The 26,579-nt window shown below is 41.7% G+C and overlaps 1 protein-coding gene across 1 annotated transcript in view; it reads left to right on the top strand.

The window, feature by feature from the left end:
* Positions 1-26,579, top strand: part of ppargc1b (peroxisome proliferator-activated receptor gamma, coactivator 1 beta) — a 94,874-nt gene that overhangs the window by 51,081 nt on the left and 17,214 nt on the right. Inside the window, exons 2-3 of the mRNA XM_037076985.1 lie at positions 13,381-13,566; positions 18,460-18,660. Of these exons, the coding sequence (XP_036932880.1) occupies positions 13,381-13,566; positions 18,460-18,660 (387 nt within the window). The remainder of the gene's footprint in view (positions 1-13,380; positions 13,567-18,459; positions 18,661-26,579) is intronic.

Genomic DNA, 26,579 nt, shown 5'->3' with positions numbered 1-26,579 from the left:
TGGTTAGCAGCAGTTAGGAGCAACTTTAGCAACGAGTAAAGCTAGCTGTCCAGAGTTTAGGCGAAGCATCAGAAGATGCGTTTCTCCATGAAATATAATCCAGTTTCACTTTCTTTGTTTACAAGTACTAATTTCTCCTATGTAATCATCCCTTGCAGCATCATATTGTTCACTCCAAAATATCATTAAGAATAACTCCAAAATGTTGTTTTAACATCATTGAGCCTGATAAAGTAAGGGTGAGGAAAAGGGCAAGACATATGTGATAAAACCGACAAAAACACAAACATCGATTTTGACTTTGTGGGAACTTTAAAAAGACTCAAACTGGAACTTTTCTTATTACCCGACCCTGTTGTTGTACAAGCTTCGGAGAGTCTCACCTCTTATAGGCAGCGGTAGATTGTTGGACAGGAACAAGAGCGAGAGAATGAGCATTTGATTGAACTCTGGAGTGTTTTTGAGTTGAGACTGGAAGCGGCATCAGCAGCACTCAATAACACTTGTTGTATTGACTGAAGGCCAGAAATCATTTGGAGACTGTGTGAGTGCGTGTGTGTGTGTGTGTGTGTGTGATAGAGGGATAAAGATACGATGGAAGCAAGCATTTGTGTGAGAGTGTGTGTGTGTGTGTGTGTGTGTGTGTGTGTGTGTGTGTGTGTGTGTGTGAGAGAGAGAGAGAGACCTTTGATGATGTGAGATTGTGTGTGTGTGTGTGTGTGTGTGTGTGTGTGTGTGTGTGTTATGGACAGAAAGAACAAAGAGGACAGTATGTAGATGTGTGTTTTCACCAGTGAGTCAATATGCGATCTATCTGTGTCTTTTCATCAGTTCTTATTACCTTCTTAAACACTGAAAGCCTCTGACAGTAATGAGGTCAAAGGCCAAAGGTCAGCGCAGTAGTCCTCGCTCTGGAGAGGAATATGAAGAGCAAACTCAAAGTAAAGCTCCCAAATTTGTCACAAATGCTTAATTGGATTACGTTTAATCCCTCACATGTAGTAAGAGCAGTAAAATTCTTGCACAGATTCAGATTAGTGATGAAGTTCCTGGATTAACTATTATTGCAGCTGTAGCGCACATGAAAGAAAAGTAAAGCCCCCGACACATGATCGGTGGCAGGATTTTTTTTTTTTTGTGGCAGTCATTTGATGTGCGCCTTTTTAGTACATAGGGTGATTGGACTGGAAAAGTGACAAACCGAGATATGATAAAGTCGGCCTGACTGCCTCGACATAGTATAGTTTTTGAGTGGGCTATCAATTTAGCCTGGCTGTAGGAGGTCAAGCAGTTCGTCTGCTAATCAGACTGTCGGTGGTTTGATCCTTGGGCAAGAAACTGAACCCCAATTTGCTCCCGCTGGCTGTTCCATGGGTGCGTGAGTGTGTGTGAATGGCTGAGGGTGGACATGTCGAGGGGCGCTCTGAATAGGAAAGGCTGTATCGCTCCTGATGAGCAGGTCGGCACCTCGCCATCAGCGTATGAGTCTGTGTGTGAATGGGTGAACGTGACAAGTGTTGTCAAGCGGTAGACTTGGAACGCACTATGTGAATGCAAGTCCATTAACTATTTGAAGCCATTCTCCAAAAATGCAATGCAGTATGGAAATGAAGAAGCTTCTCACAGCTGGGGAGAATTTAGATGAGTTGAGTTGAAATCTCTAGAAAGACCCATGAAAACAACAAGATAAGTGCGAAAGAGACGACTCCTCTCACTTCTCTCATCGCGCTGAAGTTATGCCTTTCCACTAAACTTCCCAGCGTCTGAAACAAGTCCAGTTGCCTACGATGCAGCGCCTAGATTTACCATGACCTGGATCAACACACTTTTCCGCTATGCTCCACGTTCGGTTCAAGCTTCAACTTTAACCTTGTTTGTTTTGTCATTCCAGTGCACTAGCAGCAAAATGACAGCTCATCTGGGATGACCCCTAAAATAAAATCCTAACATGATCTTGACAGAGAGGCTATGGCAAGAAAGAGTCAGATGTGACTCGCAGGTTTGTGGTCAGGCTGATAGTAATGATAGGCTTTCCTGCTACCTGGTGGAAGATAATCTCACATAGTCAGACCTCCAGGGGTATAAAAAAACCACTGTGTTGTGTGTGCTTGTTTGTATTTCTTGAGACCGATCAGAACTATTTTGGTTGGCTCTCAACCTTGGATACAGCAAAGGTCCCCCTGTGAGATAAATCTGGGAGGAACTAGTGACCGGATAAGGGTGACTTGCCATTTGTTGTCACTTCCCATGAAGTAGTTACGTGCTGCACCAGCAAGCCCACGTTTATGAAGAACCTTTCACTGATAATATGCAAAAAGAAGCCGAGAATACAGACTCTAATCTTCTGGCACCAGATTTAAATGAGCGTTCTAAGTAGGTGCAGAGTCGTGAAGCTTAGAAAGTTATTTTAGATTGTTCTCAATATGATTGGCATAAAAACATTCACCAAACAGCTGCTGAAACTGCTGGGGTCTCAGTGTTTTACTGAAGGGCATCTAAGCAGGGCGAGAGGTCAGTTATATTACCCTGCTGCACTTCATGAACACACACACACACACACACACACACACACACACACACACACACACACACACACACACACACACACACACACATCCTGGAGCAGCAATGATGGGAACAGCCAGTACTCTGGTTTTTTAGCAGCGTCCCACTTCCTTCTCAATTGGCCTCATTTGTGCTCATCACAGCACATTCACAAACACACACACACACACACACACACACACACACACACACACACACACACAGACATACACAAACACACACACACACATCTAATTTGACCTCATAACTTACTGACTGTTTGCACGCTCAGTCGCCTGCTGGTCATTCACAGAGTCAAAGGAAATGGAAGGAACTAAATGAGTTTAAGAGGAAAATTAGACCGACTGTTCCTTTAAATGTTTGGCAGATGTAATACAGCTGTCTCTCTTCAAACTATTTCTCGTTCATACACACTCATTCCCTTTACGGAGGAATGTAATAAGTAACACTGGCTGCCAGTTTAGTGTTTCATTCATGATAGCTGCTGTGTGCGTGTGTGTGTGTGAGAGACAAAGACATAAATTCACATAAATTACTATCTGTCCTGTGGTAGGCAGCACTGCACGTCAAGGTCACACACACGCATGCATGCACCCTTTGATTCATTCCATAGTAATCTGCATGTGCTTGCATCGTGAAGCTGTAAGATGTGTATGTATGTGTGTGAGGGGTCATCTGTGTCTGGCAGCAGCTCCTCAAGTCACTGGCAGCCCGTGGAAGAACTGGTCATGAGACCAGGATAAGAGCTAAATATAGACACACACACACACACACACACACAGACACACACACAGCCATGCACACATGCACACACACACACATATCTGTCTGTGTTTAAGTGCAGCGTCTGAATGAAAGAATCAGATTTGCATTCTGGGTAATGTCTCCTTTCTGTTCCATTTATTTTTTTCCTCACTCATTCATCTTCCGTTTGTCCTGAGAATAGTGAAACTCCAGAGGGAGCGCAGTGAAAAACTTTCTGTCTCTGTGAATCTCCGAGCATCAGACCAACCCGCTGGTTTGTCATTTTCTCTTTGAAACATTTTCCTCTGCTGTCTCTCTCTTCAGGCTTTTGATAGAATTGGTTTTAACCAAAGTGAGTCCACAAGCAAGCATCTGTGATGCCTCACTGGTGTGTACCTAGAGGATTCAAAATCAAATCCACAGGGAGGATCTAATCGTCCATGGTCGATAGCTGAATTTCTCAAATGAGAACTTTTTGCACTATATTAAAAGGTTCAATTCGTTAGAATTAGCCACATGTTGACGGTCACTAACTGCTTCTCACTATACTTTTCATATGTAAGGAATGGTTCTTCTATTCTCTTCTATGTTATTCTTAGTTCAATATCATCGATAATCGATAGAAAACTAGTTTCCACCTATTTTGACAATCAAATTCAGTTCAGTTTCAGTTCAAATTCAAGACTCTTGATGACTTTGGGATGTGTTGGAGTGTTGAAGTGTTGGATAGAAAAGTGTCACATGAACACTAGTAACTGGGCATTTGTCACAGTTTTCTAACATTTCATGTAGCAAATGATTATTCCGCTAATTTTTTCATACATAAAGATAACCTATGAGACGAATCGATCATGACAGAAACATCAGTTGCAGCTCTGGACTGTAGTACAACAATGAGGTCGCAAGGTCGCAGGGGTTGTTTGGGATCTTGTTTTGGAGGAAGGAAACAAGCTGCAGCAGACGACAGCGTTTGTACTGAGCTGTTCCCGCTGTGAATACGTGTTAACTTTGTGAATGTAAAGCAGGTTGCTGCTGCAAAAACACATTGTGGTGCTCAGTCAAGCTTCTCTGGATAAATAAAGATTAAACAGCGTGAGATAATGATTCCTATTGATCTGCATCCTAATTTAGCTGCCGTCCGTACCCTTGTGAGTTTTCATTGTCTGACTTTGTACCTCAATAATCAAACAGCACATAATTGGCTTTTTGTGGCCCTTATTAAATATGGAGGGGGGCCGCAGACGGAGGGGGCATCCTTTTTGTTCGCAGTAATTAAGCACATCCCTTCTGTGTTGGCAGCAGAGGAGAAAAATGAGTTGGGAAGTTTAAATCGTGCAGCTTTCCCTTCTCATTACCTGTCAACAAATTACTTACTGAGCCACAGGCGATGCCTCATGTCATGTTGAAGCATTGGTTGTCAACCTGAGGAAAAAGGGGCCCCTCAGAAGGTCACGACATATGTCCACACAGTCATAAGACGTTCACATTTCTTTTTTGAAATGCCTTGTGTCCTTGACATAAGCTCCTCATGCGCAGGGTGAATTTAACATTTTTAAATGAAGAAATCATCCACTGAAGGGGACACCCAAAGGTGAGATCACTCACAGTGTTTAACTCACAGCTGTACTCTGGGAAATGCAGTTCTACAGCAATTAAGACGTCACCCTAAAGCTGGAGCATTAAACAGATCAAGAGTTGTCTGGATTGCAAAGGGAAAATAAAATCTGTTAATATCTCCTCAATTATCATTACCTGATGTTCACGTACAGGGTTTCCTCATTGATGGGGGTCATGAGTGGATACGTTTATACGGTGCTGCGGGGACATCTGAGGTGTCATTTATAAACCACTTGCTGCCAAAGTGACCTACAAGAAAGTGAGAGTTAAGGCAGCGGGACACTTAACGGAGTCCCCAGCCTGGCACTCCGCTTTATATCTTCCATGTCACTTCAGTGTACGAGGCTGGAAAGTGATTACAATTCTCCATCCGGCTCCTCTCATCACCATTTTTCAGCTATATGGGCGCTGGTCTGTCACTTAACCTTCACATGTACGCCTTCCCCATTTTCTGTATGACTGTTCCGCAAAGACAGCTTTAAGGCATCAGTTTGGCTCATTTAAGTTACAAAACGTGGTTTAGATATTGGAGAACGTTCCAGTTCTTGCAGATCCAGTATACTGAAATGTATCACTTTGATTTCTGATTACATGGAACACATTGTAATCTGTGGTGGTTATGACTGGAAAAGCCTCTTCCTCTTGTCTGTAAATTGTAGCAGGGGAAATTGGGATTGATGCTCAGTCAAATGTGAGATTTGAATACTCTTGCAACGAGGTGTTCAGGATTTTCCTCTTGTCAGGTTAGCAAAGCTTCGAAGCAGCTTCTTCAAAACAGAAAATGACATTATGCTTTTGCAGTGGATTAATTTATTCAAAAAGCTCAAATAGATCAACTGATTGACTAAATCAAATGAAAAATATATCTGCTCTGTTCAGTTATGCACATCTGTCATGTCTATAAAGGTCAAAAACCAAATTTAACTCTGTGCCAGACAGCAGCTTGACACTTCTGGTACATGAAAAAGGAGCAAAGTTATATAGTGCACAAAATTAGTTCAGCAACCCTGCAGTAAATAAAAGTGCTTTCCACAGCGTCTACTTTCTTTGTTGCAAGCGTGTCTAAAAACCTCTTGATCCAGAGCATTTTAGCAGTTCAAAAGTAGTGGAACCAAAGCCTTACAGGGTCGGATCTAATTATTCCTGTAACACAGCAGCTGATGTACTCGCTAAACCTAAGAAATCATCTCTCACATTCAAGACTTATGGTCTTTTTTGCCTTCAACCTCCTGTGATCTACAGCCGAGGGTTGAGAGAGCTTGACCTTGTATGGTGGTGGAGGTGGCGGTGTATCTGTGTGTGTGTGTGTGGGGGGGTGTCGAGTGTGTGTGTCTCTAAAGGGAAGTTTGGACAGTCCAGAACACTGGCGAGGACTCAGCGGCACATGACCGGGCTTGTGACTGACCTTACATAACATTACAAAGGGCCTCCTGTAGGGCTGCCAGGAAAGCAACAGCCAGGCCTTTGATTTCTCTGCATGGATCAATAAAGTTTCACATTATTATCAGAACCAAGTCAGTGCTGGTTTATGTGAAGTGCTTATTTTGTTTGGACTAAAAAACGAGATTACGAACATCAGTCACAACCACGTCTGCCACGATTTATGTCACAAAAGTCTGTAAAAAGGGACTGGTGCTGCAATACGGAAAATCTACAATGTGCACTGGATCCGGTGCGAATTATCTGCGGCGTTCATCCCCATCCCCCGGTTTATGGAGACATTAATAAGTGCACTTCATAATCAGATAATGTAATTTATTTTTTGAGAATGAGGCCCAATAACTACCCTCTGGACCCCAGAAGCCTCTCTCAATAACCGACATGCAACCCTTATAATCAAGTGTGTATCAGCTACATTAGCGTTGTTGTGTCCCAGCTGCTCTAGCTATACATTTTCCTCGACTCGGTTGTTGAGGTAGTCAATATGGCATTTGTCATACTGTATTGGATGCTGTGAGTTAGCAGTTAGCAGCTAACTACTAGCTTGACCTTTTATGCTAAGCTAACTAGCTTGTATGTTCAGTAGCATGTAGTGTTTCTTCAGTTCCAGAGATTCACATTTTAAGCTTTAAGTCCAGGAAAAGTGGACTCTTTAACCCCACCCCCAAAACACCTCACTCAACCAATGAGATAATTCCACATGCTATTCATAGAAAACCACTGGAAAGACGTGAAGCTTAGAAGCCATACAGGAGATAACCCTCGGAAGAATGTGTCGCGTTTGTAAAGATAGAAGTGAAGGATGCAGTCCAGCATCATTCAACATTCAACATTCTAGAGCACCGCGACAGTCTCTCGCTGGCCTTTCCATATCCACTCGCTCGTTTTAGCCCAGATAGCTCTCCCACGTGCAGGCCTGCTATTAATAGCACACGTTTTAATGCGCGATTGTCCCGGCAGGCTTTTTATGACTGAACGGGCCAGTAGGTTTTCGCTGTTGTTACTAAGGCAGAGATTAACCACAAATGGAAGTCACCACACTTCATTTTTTCTTACACCCCACCCCCCCCCATTACTGCCTTTATCACACTGTGATACCCTCCCTAGCACACACTAGCAAGTCGATATTATAGGTTCACAAAGGTCATAAGCAATGATGATGTTTTGCATCACATCAGCACCAATTGTAGATGTAAATACTGTAAATTCACCGTGTTCTCCTCAGTTGATTAGCATTTATTCTGCTCTGTTTCAGCATCTTTCTTGTATTTCCTTTCATAATTCCATGATATTTGCCTCTGTTTATAAACCCCTTAAACTCAAAACGAACTTATTCCAATTCCCCTCAAGTGTGCCCTTTCAGTCACTTGAAAGGTGCCTGGATTCTCCATTAATTTCATGCCCATTTGCCTAATCTGCCCATTCTAATGCTCCATTTAAGCCATAAAAGATTTCAGACAGAGACACATTGAGTGATGTGTTCATTCCTGAGATGCTATTGTGTTATGCCACTGCTATTATAGTGTATTCAAACAGGAAGAATAAGCCACTTCTTCTCCTCTTTATTTCCCTCTTAGTAAGCATAACACATTTATTTCTTTATTTTATTCCCAGGGAAGGATGACTGAGCACTTTGGGGGGGGGGGGTGTTGTTTTTGTGCGTTTTTCATTTTGGCTAACAAAGGGGATGGTGTCCCCTGTCATTCCACCTCAAATTGAGTCACTTGTTTTTTTCTGGATGCCATAGACCAGATTCCAGTGGCCATTTTTCTTCTGACATCACGTTCAGGGTGGGAGGTTCAAATGCTGTGCTAATGTTAGATGTCAGATAAACAACTGCTTTCAGATTGATCAACAACTGCGAAAAGATAATGGATAGTGACCATCTGAAGGACACTGGGCCATATTTCAAGGTATCATAATTGATAACCCATTTGCTATGGTTAGTGTTCAAGCACTCCATAGATAATATTACTGTGATTACATCCAGTGTGTTTCACTTAATGTTAGCTATGTTAGCTAGGAAGTGGCTGAATGCCAACATTAGCTGTTACCTAACGAATGCTAGTGAGTCATTAATATGTTATTTTACCCTGAAATATTGCTGAAAAATGGCTGATGTTCCTTCACAATTTAACTATAGTCTTTCCAGTTAGTCATTGAGAAGCGGTGAAATGATAATTTGTCACGGCAGTATGATATTCAAGCTTTCCACCCCTAGACCCCTGACGTCAGAGGAGAGCGGCCCCCGTGTGAATATGGTCTATTGTGCAGTAAGCTGGATTTGCTGTTAAGCTGTACTGCCTTGTGCCACCTCCTCTGGAAGATGTTGGTCTTATTCAGTCCCATTTAAAAGAAGACATGACTAAACATCTTTTTGAAGCGGCAAACACCAGCAGTAGGCTTGAATGTTTTCCTCCAAAAAGTCTCTCTGTGGAGAGCTTGGATTCAAAAGTCTCCAGTCGTGACAAGTTCGGATAATGTTCGGATTTTCTTTGTGAGATTTCCAGCGGAGTATCCACTGTTTATGAGCACACCTGTCTTACGAGCAACCACACACACACACCTCCCTGTGTGAGCTCTGAGGTGAATGCTCTCGGACATTAAATTCAACATGTTTTTTTCAGCCATCATGTAAATCACAGAACTGCTAGTAAAAGGAAATAAGAGCGGTGCAGAGAAAAAAGTGTTGCTTGTCGCCTGCTTCCTCCTCCCGGCGTCTCGAGTCATGTTGTGTAGCTGTCACGGGCTTCATCATTAGTCATAGTCAGCGCATTCCCCGGGTCGCCTATCATCTTCTGCTGCAGAGAGGATGTTCAAACTGCAGCCACATATGTGTTGTTGTATGTGTGGGATGTCCCATTGTTTTGAGTGTGTGTTAGCTTGTGACGTGTGTGTGTGTGTGTGTGTGTGTGTGTGTGTGTGTGTGTGTGACAGAGAGCCGGAGACACCAGTAGAGTGTCATATAAGGCAGCAGATTACCGCTTTGGTATCTGAATGTGACAAAGATGACATCACGTGACATGCGTAGCTTGTTTGGAAGCTGCTTGCGCTGTGTGTGTGTGTGTGTGTGTGTGTGTGTGTGTGTGTGTGTGTGTGTGTGTGTGTGTGTGTGTGTCCGGTTAACTTGTTTATGGTGCGACAGGTGAACATGTGTCATTTGTGTATTACCAGTTAGAAACATGTGTGTCATGCCCAAGGATGTTTTCATTGATTGACTGCTGCGATGGAGAGAAGGACGGAGAGGGAAACAAAGAAAATCAATCAGACTGTCCTCTGAGTTTATGAGGAGGAGAGAGAGAAGAATGAAGGAAAGAAGGGAAGAGAAAACAGGAGAGGGATGAGGGAGGAGAAGACGGAAGTCGAGCAGAAGATGAGGGAGAAGGACTCGAGAACGGGGGGGAATAGAAGATGGATGAGCAGGGAAGAAAAGGGAAGAGCTGAAAGAGAAAGATGAAGGGCAGCAAAGGAGAAAGAAAAGAAGAGGAGAGAGGATGATGCTAGAGAGCAGCAAGAAGGAGGAGAGGGCAAGAAAAGAAGGAGGGAAAATACTTGGTGAGGATAGTGAGGAGAGGAAGGATTCAAAGGAGAAGGGTACATGAGGTAAAAAGAAGGAAAGATTAAAGGGAAAGGAAGATAACAAAGAATGAAAAGAGGAAAATGGTGGGAGGAAGGGTTCAAGTTAATATCAGGAGAGGAGGAAACGAGGAAGAAGATGTGTGGAAGTAAAAGGGAGAGTAGAAAATGAAAGACAAAAAAGATGAGATTATGAAAGGAAAAGAATAGGTGAAGGAAAGAGGAAAGGAGTCAAGGAGGTAACATGAAGGAAGAGGGAGCAGAGAAGCGAATGAGATGAAAGAGAGAAGGATGTGCTGAGCGAAGGAGTGGTGAAGGGGGATGAGTCAGGCGCACGTGAGGGGGATGTGAGCTGCATGTTAACTAACACACACACACACACACACACACACACAGTCACTTACACACACACACACACACACATAAAAGGTGAAAACACACACCTGCATCAGCGACTGGAGGGAGAGGAACCAGTGGGAGGGTCTTATAGAGGGCATCCTCTCCCCTTCTTCTTCTTCTTCTCTATCAAGTCACGACTGTTCTCTCCATCCTTTTCCCCATCGCTCCTCCTCCATTGCTCTTTTATTCTCTCTTCTGACCCACATCTCTTTTTCTCCCTCTCCATCTTTTCCTTGCTGATTTCTTTCCTCGTCTCTCCTACAACTCCTTCTCCTCCTTCATTTTGTCTTTCCTTATCCCTTCATCCCCCCTTTCTTTACACTCCTCTCCTTCCATCACTCCATCCTCTCTTTTCCTCTCCATTTTGCTGATTGGCTCTTTGATCGTGTCTGCTCCACTCTACTGTGTAATTCTGCTCTGTAATTTATGAAACCTTAAATGATATCAGCTCATGCTATCCATTCCTTGACCCAAATAAACACTCCTCACACTAAACAAATAAACACACACACACACACACACACACACACACACACACTGTGAAGCAGAATGGGAACATTTGTACTTGAGTTGTATGAGGTTGTAGATCAGAGCACTGCGAACCATACTCGTGAATACAACGCAATAAGGCAATAAGGCTGTATAAGGCTGTGTGTATATATATATGTATGTATGTATGTATGTATGTATGTATGTATATATATATATGTATATATATGTATATATATATATATATATATATATATATATGTATGTATATATATGTATGTATATATATGTATGTATATATATGTATGTATATATATGTATATATATATATATATATATATATATATATATATATATATATATATATATATATATATAATATATATATATAATATATATATATATATATATATATATATATATATATATATATATATATATGTGTATATGTATATGTATATGTATAGTAGATGTTAAGGTTTATTTGTTGGCAAAGGCTGCAACACTGTTAGGGCAAAACCTTGTAATAGTATAACCAGAGGCTTTACATCAATACCACTTGTGCTTGTAATATTCGTATCACTAGAACACTGAATAAAGTTATTTCTTGCCCTGGGGCAGAATATTGACCCACAGGGTTCAGGGACAGAATACCAGAGAGTCAATATGCAGTTCATATTCAGTCAGACAGAGATGAGATTACTGCTGAGGAAACCTGATAGTAAATGAAAATCGTCTGTTTGATTCAGTTTGAAAGATGGTTGGTGTAACTGGTGGACCGTGTCTGCTCGCCCATTGAGATGAATGGGAAAGGAATTGTGTGAGTGTGTGGGTGTTTACGTGAATGAGAGGAAGACCAGTAAAGAGTGTGCATCCTCATCATGCAGACAATGGGACGTTGATCTTTTGCTCTACTGCGGAACCTGCAATGCTTGTAACAAATCCAGTTGAACAGCTTTAATTCCCCTCATAGCCTCCTGTTCTCCCGTCTTTCCTCCTCATACTTTTTTTTCCTCTGTCTAAAAAGTTTTCTTCTTCCTCCTTCATTCTCCTCCCCCGAGAGACCGCAGTCACTTCCCTTCACACTGAATCATGTACACACACTTCCTGCTGTTCTTCTTTTTCTATTCTCTCAGTGACGTGGCTCGTGTTTCTGTCTGAATCTCAGCCATGTGTTGTGACTGCGGACCACGCGGTGATTTGAACATTAGTTTAGTAGCTCACAAAGAGGGGTTCTTGCAGGGTTTTAAGGGTTTTTTGTTTGAAGAGATCTTGAGGATGATTTCAAGAAGTTTCCATGTGTTGGTAAGAACAATTTGAGGATCCTTGGTGTTTCAGGGTGTCTTAAGGTGGCAATACATTTACTGGAGGGACGCCCAGGCATCTTACAGGGTCATTCATTTGGTCTCTCTGTAGAGTTCTTCTAGGAATTAAGGGGTCATTTGGGGGTGTCAGGTTTCTTTTAAAGGGCCAGGCCATCCTTTAAAGGAGTCTGGGAGAGTTTATTGGTTCTTGAAGGGGTTTCAGGATTTTTTTGTGATAAGGAGACATTTCACTTCTTCTTTAGCTTTAAATCTTAATCTGTGGATGAATAAATCCTCATTGGATTGTGTTTAACACTCTGTGTGCACGGAGGAAATGATTTACTTTCTAGTAAACTGTACATGGTTAACATGATTCTTGGGATTAATAAGGAACACAGAAAACAGATTGAATGTTGACCAACCATGTGCAAACGTGACCAAAGTCCACAGACTAAACAGAGCAGCTCATTTCACTGATTAACACTCCCCCAACCAACGAAGTGGAACTAATCACCTCAAGACCTCTTGGGTCACGTTTGCACTTTGTTCTGAGCCACAGGGAGATGTGCAGGATAAATGCATGAAGACATTTGCAGATAAGTGCTGCTGGTGTATGTGACATTTTTCTGACTAATCCTGCATTGTGCCGGGACAGATGCCTCTATTGGTTTCAGTGTTGAACCTCCTGTGACATGAAAGTCTCATTATCTGTAATGAGTAGCTGTTGAGAGATGAGGGGCTGTTGATGAGAGCTCCTTGTGACTCCAACAGTGAACGGTGTAATGATACACAGTATATGCCAGATGATGGAGGCTTTTAGCCAAAGTGCCCCACAGAAATCCAACTGCATACATATTTAAGACAGCATACCCCAATGGGAACTGAACCCCTAATTCTAACAACGGCGGAGCTGCGCTGAGCAGTGATCTTCACAGAAAACACAAATTGTTGCAGTCTCATTGAGGGAATGGAATTATTTCCCATGTTTGCTAGCTTGTGCTTCACAGAGCAATGGTTACAGAGAAAACCTAATTTCCTTTGTGATCACAGAGCAAAGCAGCAGGCACGAGTGGCGCAAACCGCCTCATTCAATTCTCACCAAGGATCTTTCCAGCTGTGATCAGCACCTCCAGCTTTGACTCATGCACTTTTTGTAGCATCTCAAAAAAGACAAACCGCCTGGGAATTTTGCTTTAATCTCGATGTTTAACTAAAGTGACCTTTCCCTCTCTTTTTCCGTCTTCAGTATGGGGAGGAGGAGGTGTGTTCGGACCGTTTGGACACTGACTTCCCGGACATCGACCTCTCCCAGCTGGACACCAGTGACTTTGACAGCGTCAACTGTCTCAGCGAGCTACAGTGGTGCAACGATCAGCCAGCGGACGCATCACCGGCCTCCATCCACTACAGTACAGCAGATGAGCTCTTTGAGGTGGGGCTTTTTCATCAAAATACGGTTCTGTTATACTGTGCAACTGATGCATTCTATCAGCTACAGGCTGCCATCAACATCCATCAGAATAATACCATATGCATATACGTCTCTCATATGTTTTTAAATGAAAAGACTCCTATTAATAAGATTCATCAGTGGACTGACTGAGATTTGATGCCTCTGGTTCACTTAGAAGTTCATGCACAATGTGTTAGAAGTGCACATGCAAAGTTGAATGCACAAACAAGCGCTTGCAGAAGAAAAGAATCTCCTTCGTTAACAAATTCAAATCCAGATTGCTTCAGGTTTAAGGATAATCCACATCGTTGGCAATCTGAAGCTTTGATTTTAACTGTAAAGTTCTCAAATCCGATTTGTCAGCTGGCGCCCCGATCACAACAACAGTGATTCAGCAATAATATCATCTTGTGGATCTTTCAAAAGTTAATATATGCTTAAAAATTTGTAATGTAGTGATCAGGGTTAGTAATAAATTACAGCCCCCCAGAGATGCACTGGAATTTCTGTTCTCCATCTTGGGTTAAGGTTATGGATGAGATGTGGGTGGCTTGCTTTGTGAAAGCTTTTAATTTCTGAATATAATGTTCCAGAGAAATCTTGTTTTTTCAGTTGGCCTTCAGCAGGTTTGCACGTCAGTTGGACATTCTGAACAGGAAGATGTGACGGCCAAACATTTCTCTATTGTGCGGTGTTCAGAGAAAGTAACTGCTCTATGAAGGGCTTTACCAACGTTTGAGGCCAGATTCCCAAATGTAACCAACCAGTGTATGATCATCCTGAATCTGCTGTTTGTTTTTTTATGTTTTGCATTGCCTTTCCAACAAAGTAAAGAAATCTACAGTGAGGCTACGTTATGGAATATACATTTAATGACCTTGTTCAGCAAGATAAGTGCCCTGACCTCTAATGAATCTTGGCCTTCGGGTCAGTTGGTCCAATATTTCCAAAGTTGGAACATGCAGTGTCAGAAATCTGAAGTTTCTCAACATGTCTCAGAGGATGCTTTCATACCATAAAACCCTGTTATATTCTCTGTCATGAAGGTGGAAGCAGTCCATTAGTTTGGATCATCCCAAGGCTTCTGCAGTGCCAACAAAAGCCCTGTGGCTCCGGTATCAGGTGCCCTTGCTGGATGAATTCAGGGAATACCCTTCTTGTTTTTCCTTATATGAAAGCCAACCTTGGATCATTGATTGTCTATAGGTTTCCAGGCCCAGTGATGTCTCTTGGTCCCATTACAGAGGCTAAATTGAGTGCATCTTGAGAATAAAAGACGGCAACAAAGAGATAAAGTAGCATTTATATCCAGATCATCGGCTATGTAATGCAACTCTGCTGGTGGAAATTGCTCTGATGCTGCGATGCATCGCAGAGTATTGGTTAGATGAAGACAGGCAAGGCATGATGGGAATGCAGGTGAGGTAAACACAGACTGTCTCTGTCTGTACTCCCTGACTCTGTGTCTCTTAAGGTTTTTATTCTCATTTCGATCCCCATTAGCTGACGCCTGAATGACTGTTTGTCTTCCTGCTGTCGACACAAAACTTTGACACAGTTGACTGAAAGTAGTACATTAAGTGTAAAAGATATTTGTATTGACAAGAAAATCTTTATGAGACAGACGCAATAACGAGACAAGACGGTTAAAGACCATTTCCTCTCTCTGCCATTCTTTTTTCCATTCTCACGTTGCTCGCTCCTTCACTCCATTTTACCCTCTCGCTTTTTACTTTACTTAGTCTCACGGCTTCTTTGTTCCATAGGTTTTATCTGACGTTCCTTTTTGCATCTCTTAAATCTTATTTCTCTTCTTCTCACGTGTCTTTTCTCTCGGTTCTGACTTCTGAATGTTTCTCTCCGTCCTTTCTTGAACCTTCTGTTTATTTTGGGTTAGGGTTTATTTTGTATCGTTGTGTATCATTTCATGGATGGTAAATGTATATGTACTTTTTCATACGCTCCCCTATATCACCTACATCGACTTTAAAAAGGAACAAGGGATATCTGTTTTTTTTTCAGATTTCCATATCTCTGCTGCCACCCACCAGCCCCCAGCACCCACCCCCGCTCCAGCATATTATATTTTAGCCAATACTCTATTGATCAGACTAATACAGCAGAGCAGACAGTGGGACGGTGTTCGGTTATAAACACACATAATGAATAGAGTGATATGCCGACAGATGAAGCCCCCGGTGTCTCTGTCTCTCTCCTGTCCGTCAATATGCCACTTATTTACAGCAGCGTATCGGAGTCTAATCCCATGTCGGGTGGGATTGATCGGTGTTTGTGTGCGGCAGAGCTTCATTTAACCTTGGAGACTGTAGAGAGAGACATGGATAGAGTGAGAAAGGTTAGGATAATCATATATTATTAGTTTAATGATTATGATAATGCTGCATCTAGATTGCCAAGTGAATTGTACATTGTGCTAACTTCTGTCATTTGTGCAACTTTCTTTTGCCTTCTCTGCTTTCTCCCACTCACTGTGGAATCTGATTATTAACCAGGAAATCTAATTAATATCCGTCTAATCGAAATAACATCGTCAGGTAATATCATTGAGTGCTTTTGAATGTGCGAACATACTGGTAATGCTGATAAAGCGTTTCTGGTTATGAAATGCCCACCGAGACAGAACATGCAAAATGGAAATTATGTCTTGGTTTGAAAAAAAAAGCAAATTACGAGATTTAAAAAAGTGTATTGGAAGTTAGATTCCAACCCTCCAGTGATGTAGCACAGTATGGCTAAGTGAGTATAAGCGAGGCCAAAAAAAAGGACACAAATTTAACCCAAAGACAACTGAAAGAATCGATTAAATCATCACATCCCAACTTTAACTGTGATTCTGCTGATATATGACTACTGTTTTTGACATCCTGCAGAGAACTTCAAACTCTAAATCGCAGCAGAAGGAGAGGCAGCAAAGCCCGAGAGAATAAAATTAAATAATAAATAGTTTGGCAGCTGGGAACAGATAGAGCTGGATGATAAAAGCAAGAGACAGATGAATGGAGCTTGGTGGCTTCCCGTAGGCCAGCCATGCTATCACCTCTCCACCAGACACTGCTCTCAGCAAGATGGCAGCTCCGTAACAGTAAACAACCCCTGTGTGGATGTAACAGGATGGATGGAAAGAGAACACATTTAGGACTGAAATGACAGATAAACAATATTTTCGGCTGATTATCTATAAATGTGCTTTTTTATGCTTGAAAATTGGGGGGTGGGGAGCATGTAGACTGCTTAGAATCACATCTTATGAGCGATTGAAATGGCCAACTGGTCAATAGCCACTGAATAGTTCTTTCTAATGAGGATAACAGCCGGGTTTCCATCATCCTGACCATGTTAATAAATAAGAGCGTGACTGGACTTCAGAGCTCCAACAGCTGGTTAGATGGAATGGAGGAGGAAGAAAGAAGCAAGAGGGATTCAAAGTGTGATTCAGCAATGAGACAGAGCTTCCAGAAGACATTTTTTTCTATCTGCTGTGGACAACAATTCCCATTAAAGCAGTACATAAAAATCTCAGAGTTTTTTTCTTTTTTTCGGCTGCCTTAATGACTCAAGACGATGTGACTCAAACACGGCAGTTGTTTCATTTCTGTGGCTTGAAGGGTGCGGTTACACAAGGTTTAGGAAAATATAATTGTGGATTTTCTTTTTCCATCACAAAAGCTTGATAGTATCTAGTGTGTGAGTCTTGTTTCCAGCTAAGTGGGAGGTGTTCCCTGAAAATCAAACAGGTGGAAAAAGCTAATTTTGATTTACATTTCTTTGGGGGTCCAATTAGCCGCCGTGTGGTTTTTCTTCAGGCCAAAATCAGACAATATTACATCAATCGAAATATTTCTTCAAAAAGGTTTGATAGCATTTAATGTATCCTCAAACTTCCTTTCAACTGCACATGCACAAGTAATTGAGAGGGCTTCTTTCAAAAGCTGCTATCATGACAACAAGGATACAATGGAGGATTCACTGGAACTAGACCAGAATGCAATGCAGCCTCAGGTATTTTGGTATTCTGCTTTTCTTCCCTGGAAAGTGTCCTGCAATTGTGTCTCATCCTGACTGTAACAATGGAGAACAAAAACATGATGCTGCTTCCTGAAGTGTGTAGGAAACTAAAGAAAATAGAAGATAACACAGTAACATTCAGGTTTTCCTTTTCATGTTGGCTTGATGGAACAGTTCACTCGCAAATTAAAATCCAGTCAGTACCTACTCAGCCCCATGTCCATAGAAAGTCAGGGGAAGTTTCGAAGTCCATAAAATCTTTCCAGAGTACAGCAAAACATCACTTCAGAATCCCCCTGAACAGCTGAAGTAGTTGGTTGGGGACTTAAACATAAAGAAAACAACCCAAAACATATATAAAACTGGCTCCGTGCAGTTAATTCAGCATAATCCAAGTCTCCAGAAGCCTTGAAATCTGAAATGGATCAGAAAATACGTTTAAGTACACTCTTTTTAAAACTGAAATCCTCACATTATCTGCTTTAGCCAAAAGTGTTAGCATACACCCCATCTGAAGAGGGGTGTAATTAGTCTTTACAAATCCATTTGGGATCTTGGGGCTTCCTGGGACTCGTTATATGCCTGACAAACTGTTTATGGAGCCATTTGGCTTTGGTAATTGGGTTGTTCTTTACTTTATAAAACAAGTCCTGAACTTCTTCAGTTGTTTAAAAGAGTGCTGCAACACTGTTTTGTAATTAAGCTCCAGAAATGTGCGGTTCAAATAGATAATGACGGATTTAAAATTTTTGGACAAACTGTTCCTTTAATAGTTTGGAAGTTAGCATGGCCTGTACTATCATGCTATATCTCACCCATGTTCTCACTGTGCTCGACTCCCTCCAGATAGAAGAGGAGAATGCGGCTCTGCTCGCCGCTCTCACGGACAGTTTGGATGGCATGGTGGATGCCGAAGTGGGAGGGCTCTCCGTCTTCCCCGCCTTGGGGGAGGAGCCTGACCAGGAAGAGGAAGAAGAAGACAGCCTTCCTCTTGCAACCGAGGACTACAGTCAGTCCCTGGGAGCCGAGACAGAAGACCCATCTCTTGTAAGAGCACCTTTGTACTTCGGGTTTTTCCCTTTTTTCACCTTTGCTTTTTGACATTGTAATTGACATAACACTCAAAGCACTCGCCCTGAGGGTCCCTGACTTCACATTTGCAACCAATATCGGAACGTTTACCCTCATTTTAGAACTTTATGTTCACCTCAGATACTCCCATGTATCTTTTTCATCATTGGTCTGTGATTCAAAAAGTCTCTTGCAGCTCAAACAGCCGCCGCCCGTTGAAGTGAAGCCTTTCATACATGCTTCAAACACCATCCACTCCCTCCTCTCATGCCCGCCACACTGTGTTTCTCCTTTCCCATGCTCTCCCGTCTCTTTCTCCCCAGTATCTCAATCTGTGTCGCGTTTGCTAACCTTGATGTTCCCCTTGTTCAAAGTCTGCCATTAACTCCAGGAAAACAGAGGAGCTGAGGCACACAGTGACCTTTCATCCAGTCCGGTCCGATGTGTGTGTCGTATTTCTGTATATCTAAGGACCACGTGTCCTTAAGAGAATAGATAGGAAGGCTAAAATCCTTCAGACTGACAGAAAACAAATACATATTCAAGGAGTTTGTCCAGGAATTAGATTTGGATTTGTGCAATGATTAGAAAAATGATTTGTTTTTAATTCAGTCAAGGTCAGTACTGAATACCTTTTAGTTTTAAGTAGCAGTAGGCTTATGTTAGGAGTATGTTTTACACTTCAAATCAAACCAATTATATAACAAAGGAAGGTTTTTTTTTTTAACACAAAGAAGGAAAGAGCCCTCATGGTGGATGCCATCCCCTTTGCCATGCCATCAAGTTTAGGTTTTAGTATCTGGGTGAAAGTAGCTAAAGTCCTCACATGTTTAGTAATCCAGCCATGTGTGTGTGGTCTTCCAGCACGTGCTCCAGTTTATGTGTTTGCTTGTTTTGAACCCCGCCTCCCCCCCATCTCTCTTTTCACACAGTACTGCTGGATGCCTCTCTCTCTCTCTCTGGGCCCCTCCATCATTCCCTGAACCAGACTTCTAGGAACAAACCTTGTTTTTTTCCCTTTCCCCTGCTCCCCTCCTGTTATCAGCCTCTGCCTGCACCTGAACCGCGTCACCCCTAAACCTCCATCTCAACAACAAATTGTCGTATCTCTTTACAGTGAATATTGTGCCCTACTTTCCCCTCGGTTCACTCTGCTGTCAGACGAATGCAGGCGCGTGCTCGGCTCTGCAGCTTAATTGAAGCAGGAAGCTATTTCACTGCAATAAACGACTTATGATTACTGCTGTAATGCGGCCTTATTGCACTTGTCAAGATGAATCCAACCCGCTTCCTTAATTTGACTTAAATTTCACAGCAAATGGGGCTGCTTACAGGGTTTTCTTCCGCACTCTGATTTAGTGGCAGTCTACAAAGATACTATTGTTCGGCAGCCTAGAGTCATGCCGGATGGCTGAATACCTAGAGCGTAAATATTCGCCGAGCTGCGCTGCCATCCCATTTGCAATTATACACTGAGTCGTACTATAAAACAAGTCTGTCAGTGAAGTCAGAGGAGGTCCTGTATCCTCCACAATGTGAGGTTGGATGTTTAGCAACAGGAAGTAAACTGAGAACAGGACCAGCTTTTAAAGCTGGAAGAAAACTGACAGTAAATGAGCACAAAGTAGTGAAAAAGGTCAAAAGAACTGCCTCACTCAAGTCTGTAAATTAATACCTGGTTTCAACGTAACTCTGTATGTATGCAAGTCAATTCAAAGTCCATTCTGTGATCCTTGATGTGTTTGTGAAACTACTCCTTCCTTTTTTAAATATTCCAATCTTTAATAGGCCTCAAAATTTTGACCTCTGTGCTGGACCGTATGCACAGTGTGCCTCAGGAAGTTAGCAGAAACTGATTAGCTAACAGAAGTAATGTATTGCAGCTCTATATTTGCATTTGAGTGAGAAGTTTGACAGCCCTCAGTAGCTAACATTGGTGGCATGCTAGCTGTGTAACGAGTGCATGCATATCGTCAGTGGTTCATATTAGAGCATGGATAGCTGTTATGACTGGGTTTAGACAAAAAAAATTGAAATGAGGTAAAGGTTCAATCACATCAACTGTCAGGGCTACATGTTCTGATGAGTGCTGAGGTTTGGACTTTATTTGACAACTCAGAATTTCATTATTACATTTTTATTTTTTCATTTTTACATTAACTGTGTTGGACTTCAGTTGGGTTTGGATGCGAAAAAAACAGAATGCCTGGCAGTAAAGGTAAGGCTTAGTCACTACTCTCAGATTCAGACCGGAAAATCCACCCCGAGCCGCACTATAGTTCCTATGTCTTTTAACTAAATATTTCACCAAACGGGCAAACACCTTGCAGGCCAACTTCCTTACTTACTTGTCCCCATGCATTATTCATCCTGTTCTCGTCTTTGAGCATGTAAAAACTAGGAATATTAGCTTCTCTCTAATTTTTTGAAGTGGCGTTTCACAAATATGTATTTCCTTGCACTGAACACAAGGGATCTGTTATTATGGACACAGAACAACACTCTGTGGAAAAGAGGTGTAAAGAGCCAGCATCCTGTGTCATATTTTTACCGATATGTTAAAGACTGAGGTACCACTGTTGGTAGCATTACAAGATCTGACTGGCATCAGAGAGACAAATGACCCGAGGAAGGAGCATTCCTTCCAAATTGGTGGAAATGATGATGAGTGTAATGACCTCAGATGGTTCAGTACAGGACTAAGGATAGTTTGGAAGCTGGTGAAGCCAAAAAAATGCCAGGCCTCACAGCAATACCCACGAGAGTGTAGCTAACACCATGCTGGCATAGTATTAACAAACAGGACACAGTGAGACAGAACTGGTGTTGTTGCTCTTGATGGACATATAGATAGTGTTTATTTCCAAAACAATAAGTCAGTGATACGGAGAGGTCAAGCCACCAGATGCCATCATCTTCACTGTTGTGTTGTGAAACACTGTCGCCTCACACATGACTGGCTGCCTTGGTTTCACCTTGAAGACTCCTTGGTTATCAGTCAACCTCTGTCAAAGTAAGAATGAACGTAGGCTGGTTAATCAGATACGCCTGCCGGTTCTCCCAGCCTCCAAGACAGTGAAGGTCAAATGAGAAGTGGTAGGTTCTGTTGGACAGTTACTGTTTTACACTGAGAAGAATCTCCCTCACTATAGTATAAGTCATTGTAGGAACCTCTTCCATAATTCTTGCATCGTCTGTCAGGTCAGCATGGTGTGTCAGTCTTGATACTGTCTGACATGGCACCAGTGACTTTAAGTGAAAACAACATCCCCAATATCAGTTTCATTGCCATTAAAGGGATTAAGTGGTGGACACCTGAACAGAATGGGAAGCAGATTGATACTTGAGAGAGTAAATTAAGAAGTAATGACGTGAGGTTCAGGGACAGATGGATGCTAGATTTACAACTCGTCCTCATATAACTAAATGAATGAATAGGCCGATTGTCAACGACCCCCAACATGAAAAACTATGTCAGTTCTGTGCCTGTATGTCCCAACCAACAACCCTGCTCTTGAGTGGAATTATCTGCTCATATACTTTGTCTCCTGATGTCCTTTAAGGCTCCCCTTATATACTATGGCCAATAAACGTAGACATGAGCCATATAAGCGGTTACATAGACAACCATGATGCAGTTTTGTCCTGGAAAAGATGTTTCTGTTTTTAGATAAGAGATTTTTACTGTTGCTCATTAACTATTAGCTTACGCTCAGCTTAGACTGTTACAGAATTATAACCAATGCCAATAATGTATTCTGCATTTTATTGCTGCAGAAACTAGAACTGCAACGATTAATCAAGCGATCAGTTTGTTTGACTCAAATAATCAGTTTGAGTTATTTATTTTTAAAGAAAAAAGTCAAACTTATTGGACTCCAGCTTCTGAGGTGTGAATATCATGTGGTTTCTTCACTCCTCTATGACAGGATTATGTCCGAGTTGCGGTAGAAAACAAGACATTTGCGGCCGTTATCTTGGACTTTGATAACTTTGCTAACTCACTTACATGCATTTCTCACAATTTTTAGACATTTTACAGACCAACTTGATTAATTGAATAAAATAATCAACATTTTAATCTGCATTTTCAAAAAGAATAATCCGTTGCAGCCACAACAGCAACCCCTGATGTTTTATCCTCCACCTGTACAGCACATATCATTCCACCTTGTTTTTCTTTAAATACTGTAACTGTAGAGGTGAAAAAGTCTATTCAGTCCCCTGACACGCACCTCTCACTCACTTGGTTGCTGCTTCATTCCTCTAGCAAGCTGGCAAGATAACACACTTTTCCAAAAGTCTCCTCACATACACACAGGTCCCTGTTTGTCTCTCACAACCACACAGCGCTACAACTTTTACTACTGCTGCTTCCAGACTGCTACTACAGTCTCTACCACTATCTGTGTTGTTAGCATCAAAACTTCTGAAATATTTCCCCTTGGGCCATCATCCTGGTGCACCTCCAGGCAGCAAGTTTGTGACTAGCAAGACAAGTCGAGCCTTAGAGTTTTTCAGTTTTCTATGTGTGGAGTTATGAGAAGCCTGTGCTGCTATGTTATTACTATTCACCTGTAGCAGCCACTTAACTGGAGCAATACCAAACATTTCCCAGTGTAAATTAGTGTTTACACCACTACATGTACCTATATTCATATCAGAGCTCTTCCATGACCTGGTGTGTTTTGTTTTGTTTTTTTTTTTTCTCTCTCTATCGATTAATTAATGTTTTCCAGTCCCGGATTTTACAGTTTCCCCTGGAAAAAAAGATCTACAAGGACAACATGTTCAAATATTTCTTCCTCATTCCAATTGACTGATTAAGTTTCACAATAAGATCCCCTGACTTCTTGAAGATTTTCTTGATGATTTGCTTCTGGACTGACTCTAGACCCTCTCGACAGAAGCGGAATATTTCACTTTATATTATCCTGAATCCTCGGTCTGATTCCACTACTTAAATTGTCATTTGCAAAAAAAAAAAAAATGGCAACCTGACATTCAAATCCACTCACACAGAAAAGCCTTGTGTAATGACATTATGCTGTTTACTCTACTGAAGCTGCCAGATGCGCGTGTGTCTCTGTGTATGTGCTTCGGCCCCTATTTCCATCAGTTGAGTAGTTAACTGTCACATGACTGATGTCACTCGTGTTCAGGCCTGAGTGTTGCGCTGCCCTCTACTGGTGAGACGTGATACCGCAGGATGTGTGTCTGTTTTTATGTGCTCTGTCAATTTGTTTGTATTACACATTAGAGATGCAATTTATTTATTAGTTATTTATTCATTTATTTATTTTGATTCAAACATATTAGCTACACATAAATCCCTTTACATTCTTTATTATTGATTTGTGTGTAATTTAATTAGTATATCATAAACTCACATGGCATGTTAACATATAATACAGCAGATTATTATTAGCAGCATTTACATATATACATTAACCAGATTATCTCTCTTACATCATATGTCAGAAAAGTGATATACTGTAGGAAATAGGACAAGTTAGAATGTGTTCAGAAATACAGATGGGTGAAATAAAATTGGAAAACCAACATTGGATGTTTCTTAAACATTGGACTTCATGACTATTTAAGTGTCTGTAGTACATGCTTTGCTAATTTAATTAATGTTTTCCTTCGTCACCCATCTGTACCTTGAATTTTTGTTCTTATTAGTTGAACTGCAGACTGGATTGTTATTTAGATTTGTCACACTGTAATTACAGTTCATCAAAACACACTTGCGGACAAAAATATAATTATGATCAGTCTTAACCAGTTCACACACTAGTTCACACTAAAACCGCCTGCCTTGTGCTTAGTTGTCTTGATTGTCAAAATGATTGATATGAAGCCACATGTAATCTTTTCTTTTTCAGTCATTTTAAACGTGTCCCAACCTACAAAACTTCATTCAGCTTTCCACAAAAATGTTGTTGAGTAGATTGTGGTTAAATTACCTTTTTTTGGGTGAAATTTTTCTTTCTGGTCGGCCAGTTTCTTGTTTCCCAGCTTGCTCACTGTAGGGGTGACATACTCCCACCAAATAGCATAATGTTGCCTGACTTCAGTCTCCTCTACCATCGCCGTGACCTCAGCTTCTTAAAAGTTTGAGTTTCTCTTTTGGTCCATGACTGTGTCTGATCAAACTCTTGTTTATGCTGCATTATATTTAATTAAGTTGTTTTCAGATTTATAGATCACAAGAGCTTAAGTTACAAACGGGATTATAAGAACCTGAGTGTTTTTATGAATCAAACATAAGCACAGTGAAAATAATCTCAGGTCTGTGCACGTTTTCATAAATGAGGCCCCATGTGTTTATGTTTCTCCATTGATGTGTTTGCCTTTGTCTTTTATTCGTGTGTGTGTGTGTGTCTCTCTGTTTATATGTGATTGCAACTGCACAGGCGCTCTAGTGTGTTTGTGAGTGTGTGTGTGTGTCCCACCGCAGAACAAGGCCTCCATTGATGCTCCCGGTGGAGCTCTGGAAGGCGTCCAGAGTAGAGTAGAGTATTGCGGAGAAGAGTAGAGAGTGTTTGAGGGGCCCAAATGCTGCTTTCAGCATTTCAACAGACACAAACCTTCAGTCTCCTCTCTGCTTCCCTCAATGGGACTCTCTCAGAGGAGCATCATCACATCCTGTGAGCCAAGTTGGCTCGCCCACAAAGGGCCGCCGTGTCCCCATTAGCGATGCAGGCGATAGTCCTGTCAGTCATTCGACCCAGATAGTATTCTTTGGTTACAGCCAGCTAATGTTGTACTCATTGAAGCATTTACGGTAATAAACAATTATGGTGCCGTACGTAAAACATGGTTTAACTATGACCCCTGAACAATGATCTGCAGATTTATTGCAAACAACCACCACTAAAAATAATAATCTGTTCAATTTTCTCGGAGTAGCATCCTTTTAAACTTTATGCCTCAGAATTTTCTCTCCATACGTTTTCAGTCACTTTTATATAAAGATGTATGCCAATCCTAAAAGCCAATAAAGTGGTACTAAAAGCCCTTCTTGGATATATTGTTCTCCATGAAAGGTGAACTAGGGGTGGGTCAGCAGGTTTGATGTATATTTGTAGCTGGTATGGTGCCATCACTGAGGTCCAGTGGATGATTGAATGTCAAAGCTAAAGGCTAAATATATAACAAGGAAGCAGGATATGTCGTGCTTCCTGGATGTTTTTGAGCATGTGAAAGAGATATGGTCAGAACTGTCAGTCTCTTCAAGACAATGAAAGAACACCTGAAATACTGGAACTCCTGCCACTTTGCCAGACTTACTTCAACAAATGCAAATCAGCGAAGGATTTATAATTTCCCCATCATAGTCCCTCATTACCAAGAGACGAAGACCTCCAACATGGCTGCCAGAGGGTGTGTTGCGTTAACTGAACCCTCTGTGTGCTGGGGCCTTCGCTGTAAATCATTTGAAATCCTCATTTCTACCACATCTGTATTTTCCACATCGTCTTCTCCTGGAGCAAACGCTACACAGCTTAGTGGGGGATTTTCTCCCTAAGCTGATTAATATCAGCTGATAGCCCTGTCATGAAGCTAGGCACTGGAATGAATGGATGAATAGACAGATGAAAAAAAAACAAAACGCATTGAAATGATGGTAGGGAATGAGGAGCGGTTGTGTTAATATCCATTTGAAAGGTAATACCCAGGGAAGGACTCGGGAGGGGGGGTTGTTCTGTTTTACTCTCTGTGGCTTCCTGTTTGATCTGAAGGAAGGAGAGCTTGGAAAGAAGGGTGGCTGCGTGAAGGGGATTGATGGAGATAAGGAAGAGGGCAGATTTGATGTGGAAGCACACAGGTTTAGATGAAGCTGAGAAATGGGAGGGGAATGGCAAGTCAGAGGGGATGTTAGCAAAGAT

This window comes from Acanthopagrus latus, chromosome 18 (genome assembly GCF_904848185.1).
Source record: "Acanthopagrus latus isolate v.2019 chromosome 18, fAcaLat1.1, whole genome shotgun sequence".
Lineage (NCBI taxonomy): Eukaryota > Metazoa > Chordata > Actinopteri > Spariformes > Sparidae > Acanthopagrus > Acanthopagrus latus.
This window is presented reverse-complemented; position numbering and strand designations above follow the sequence as displayed.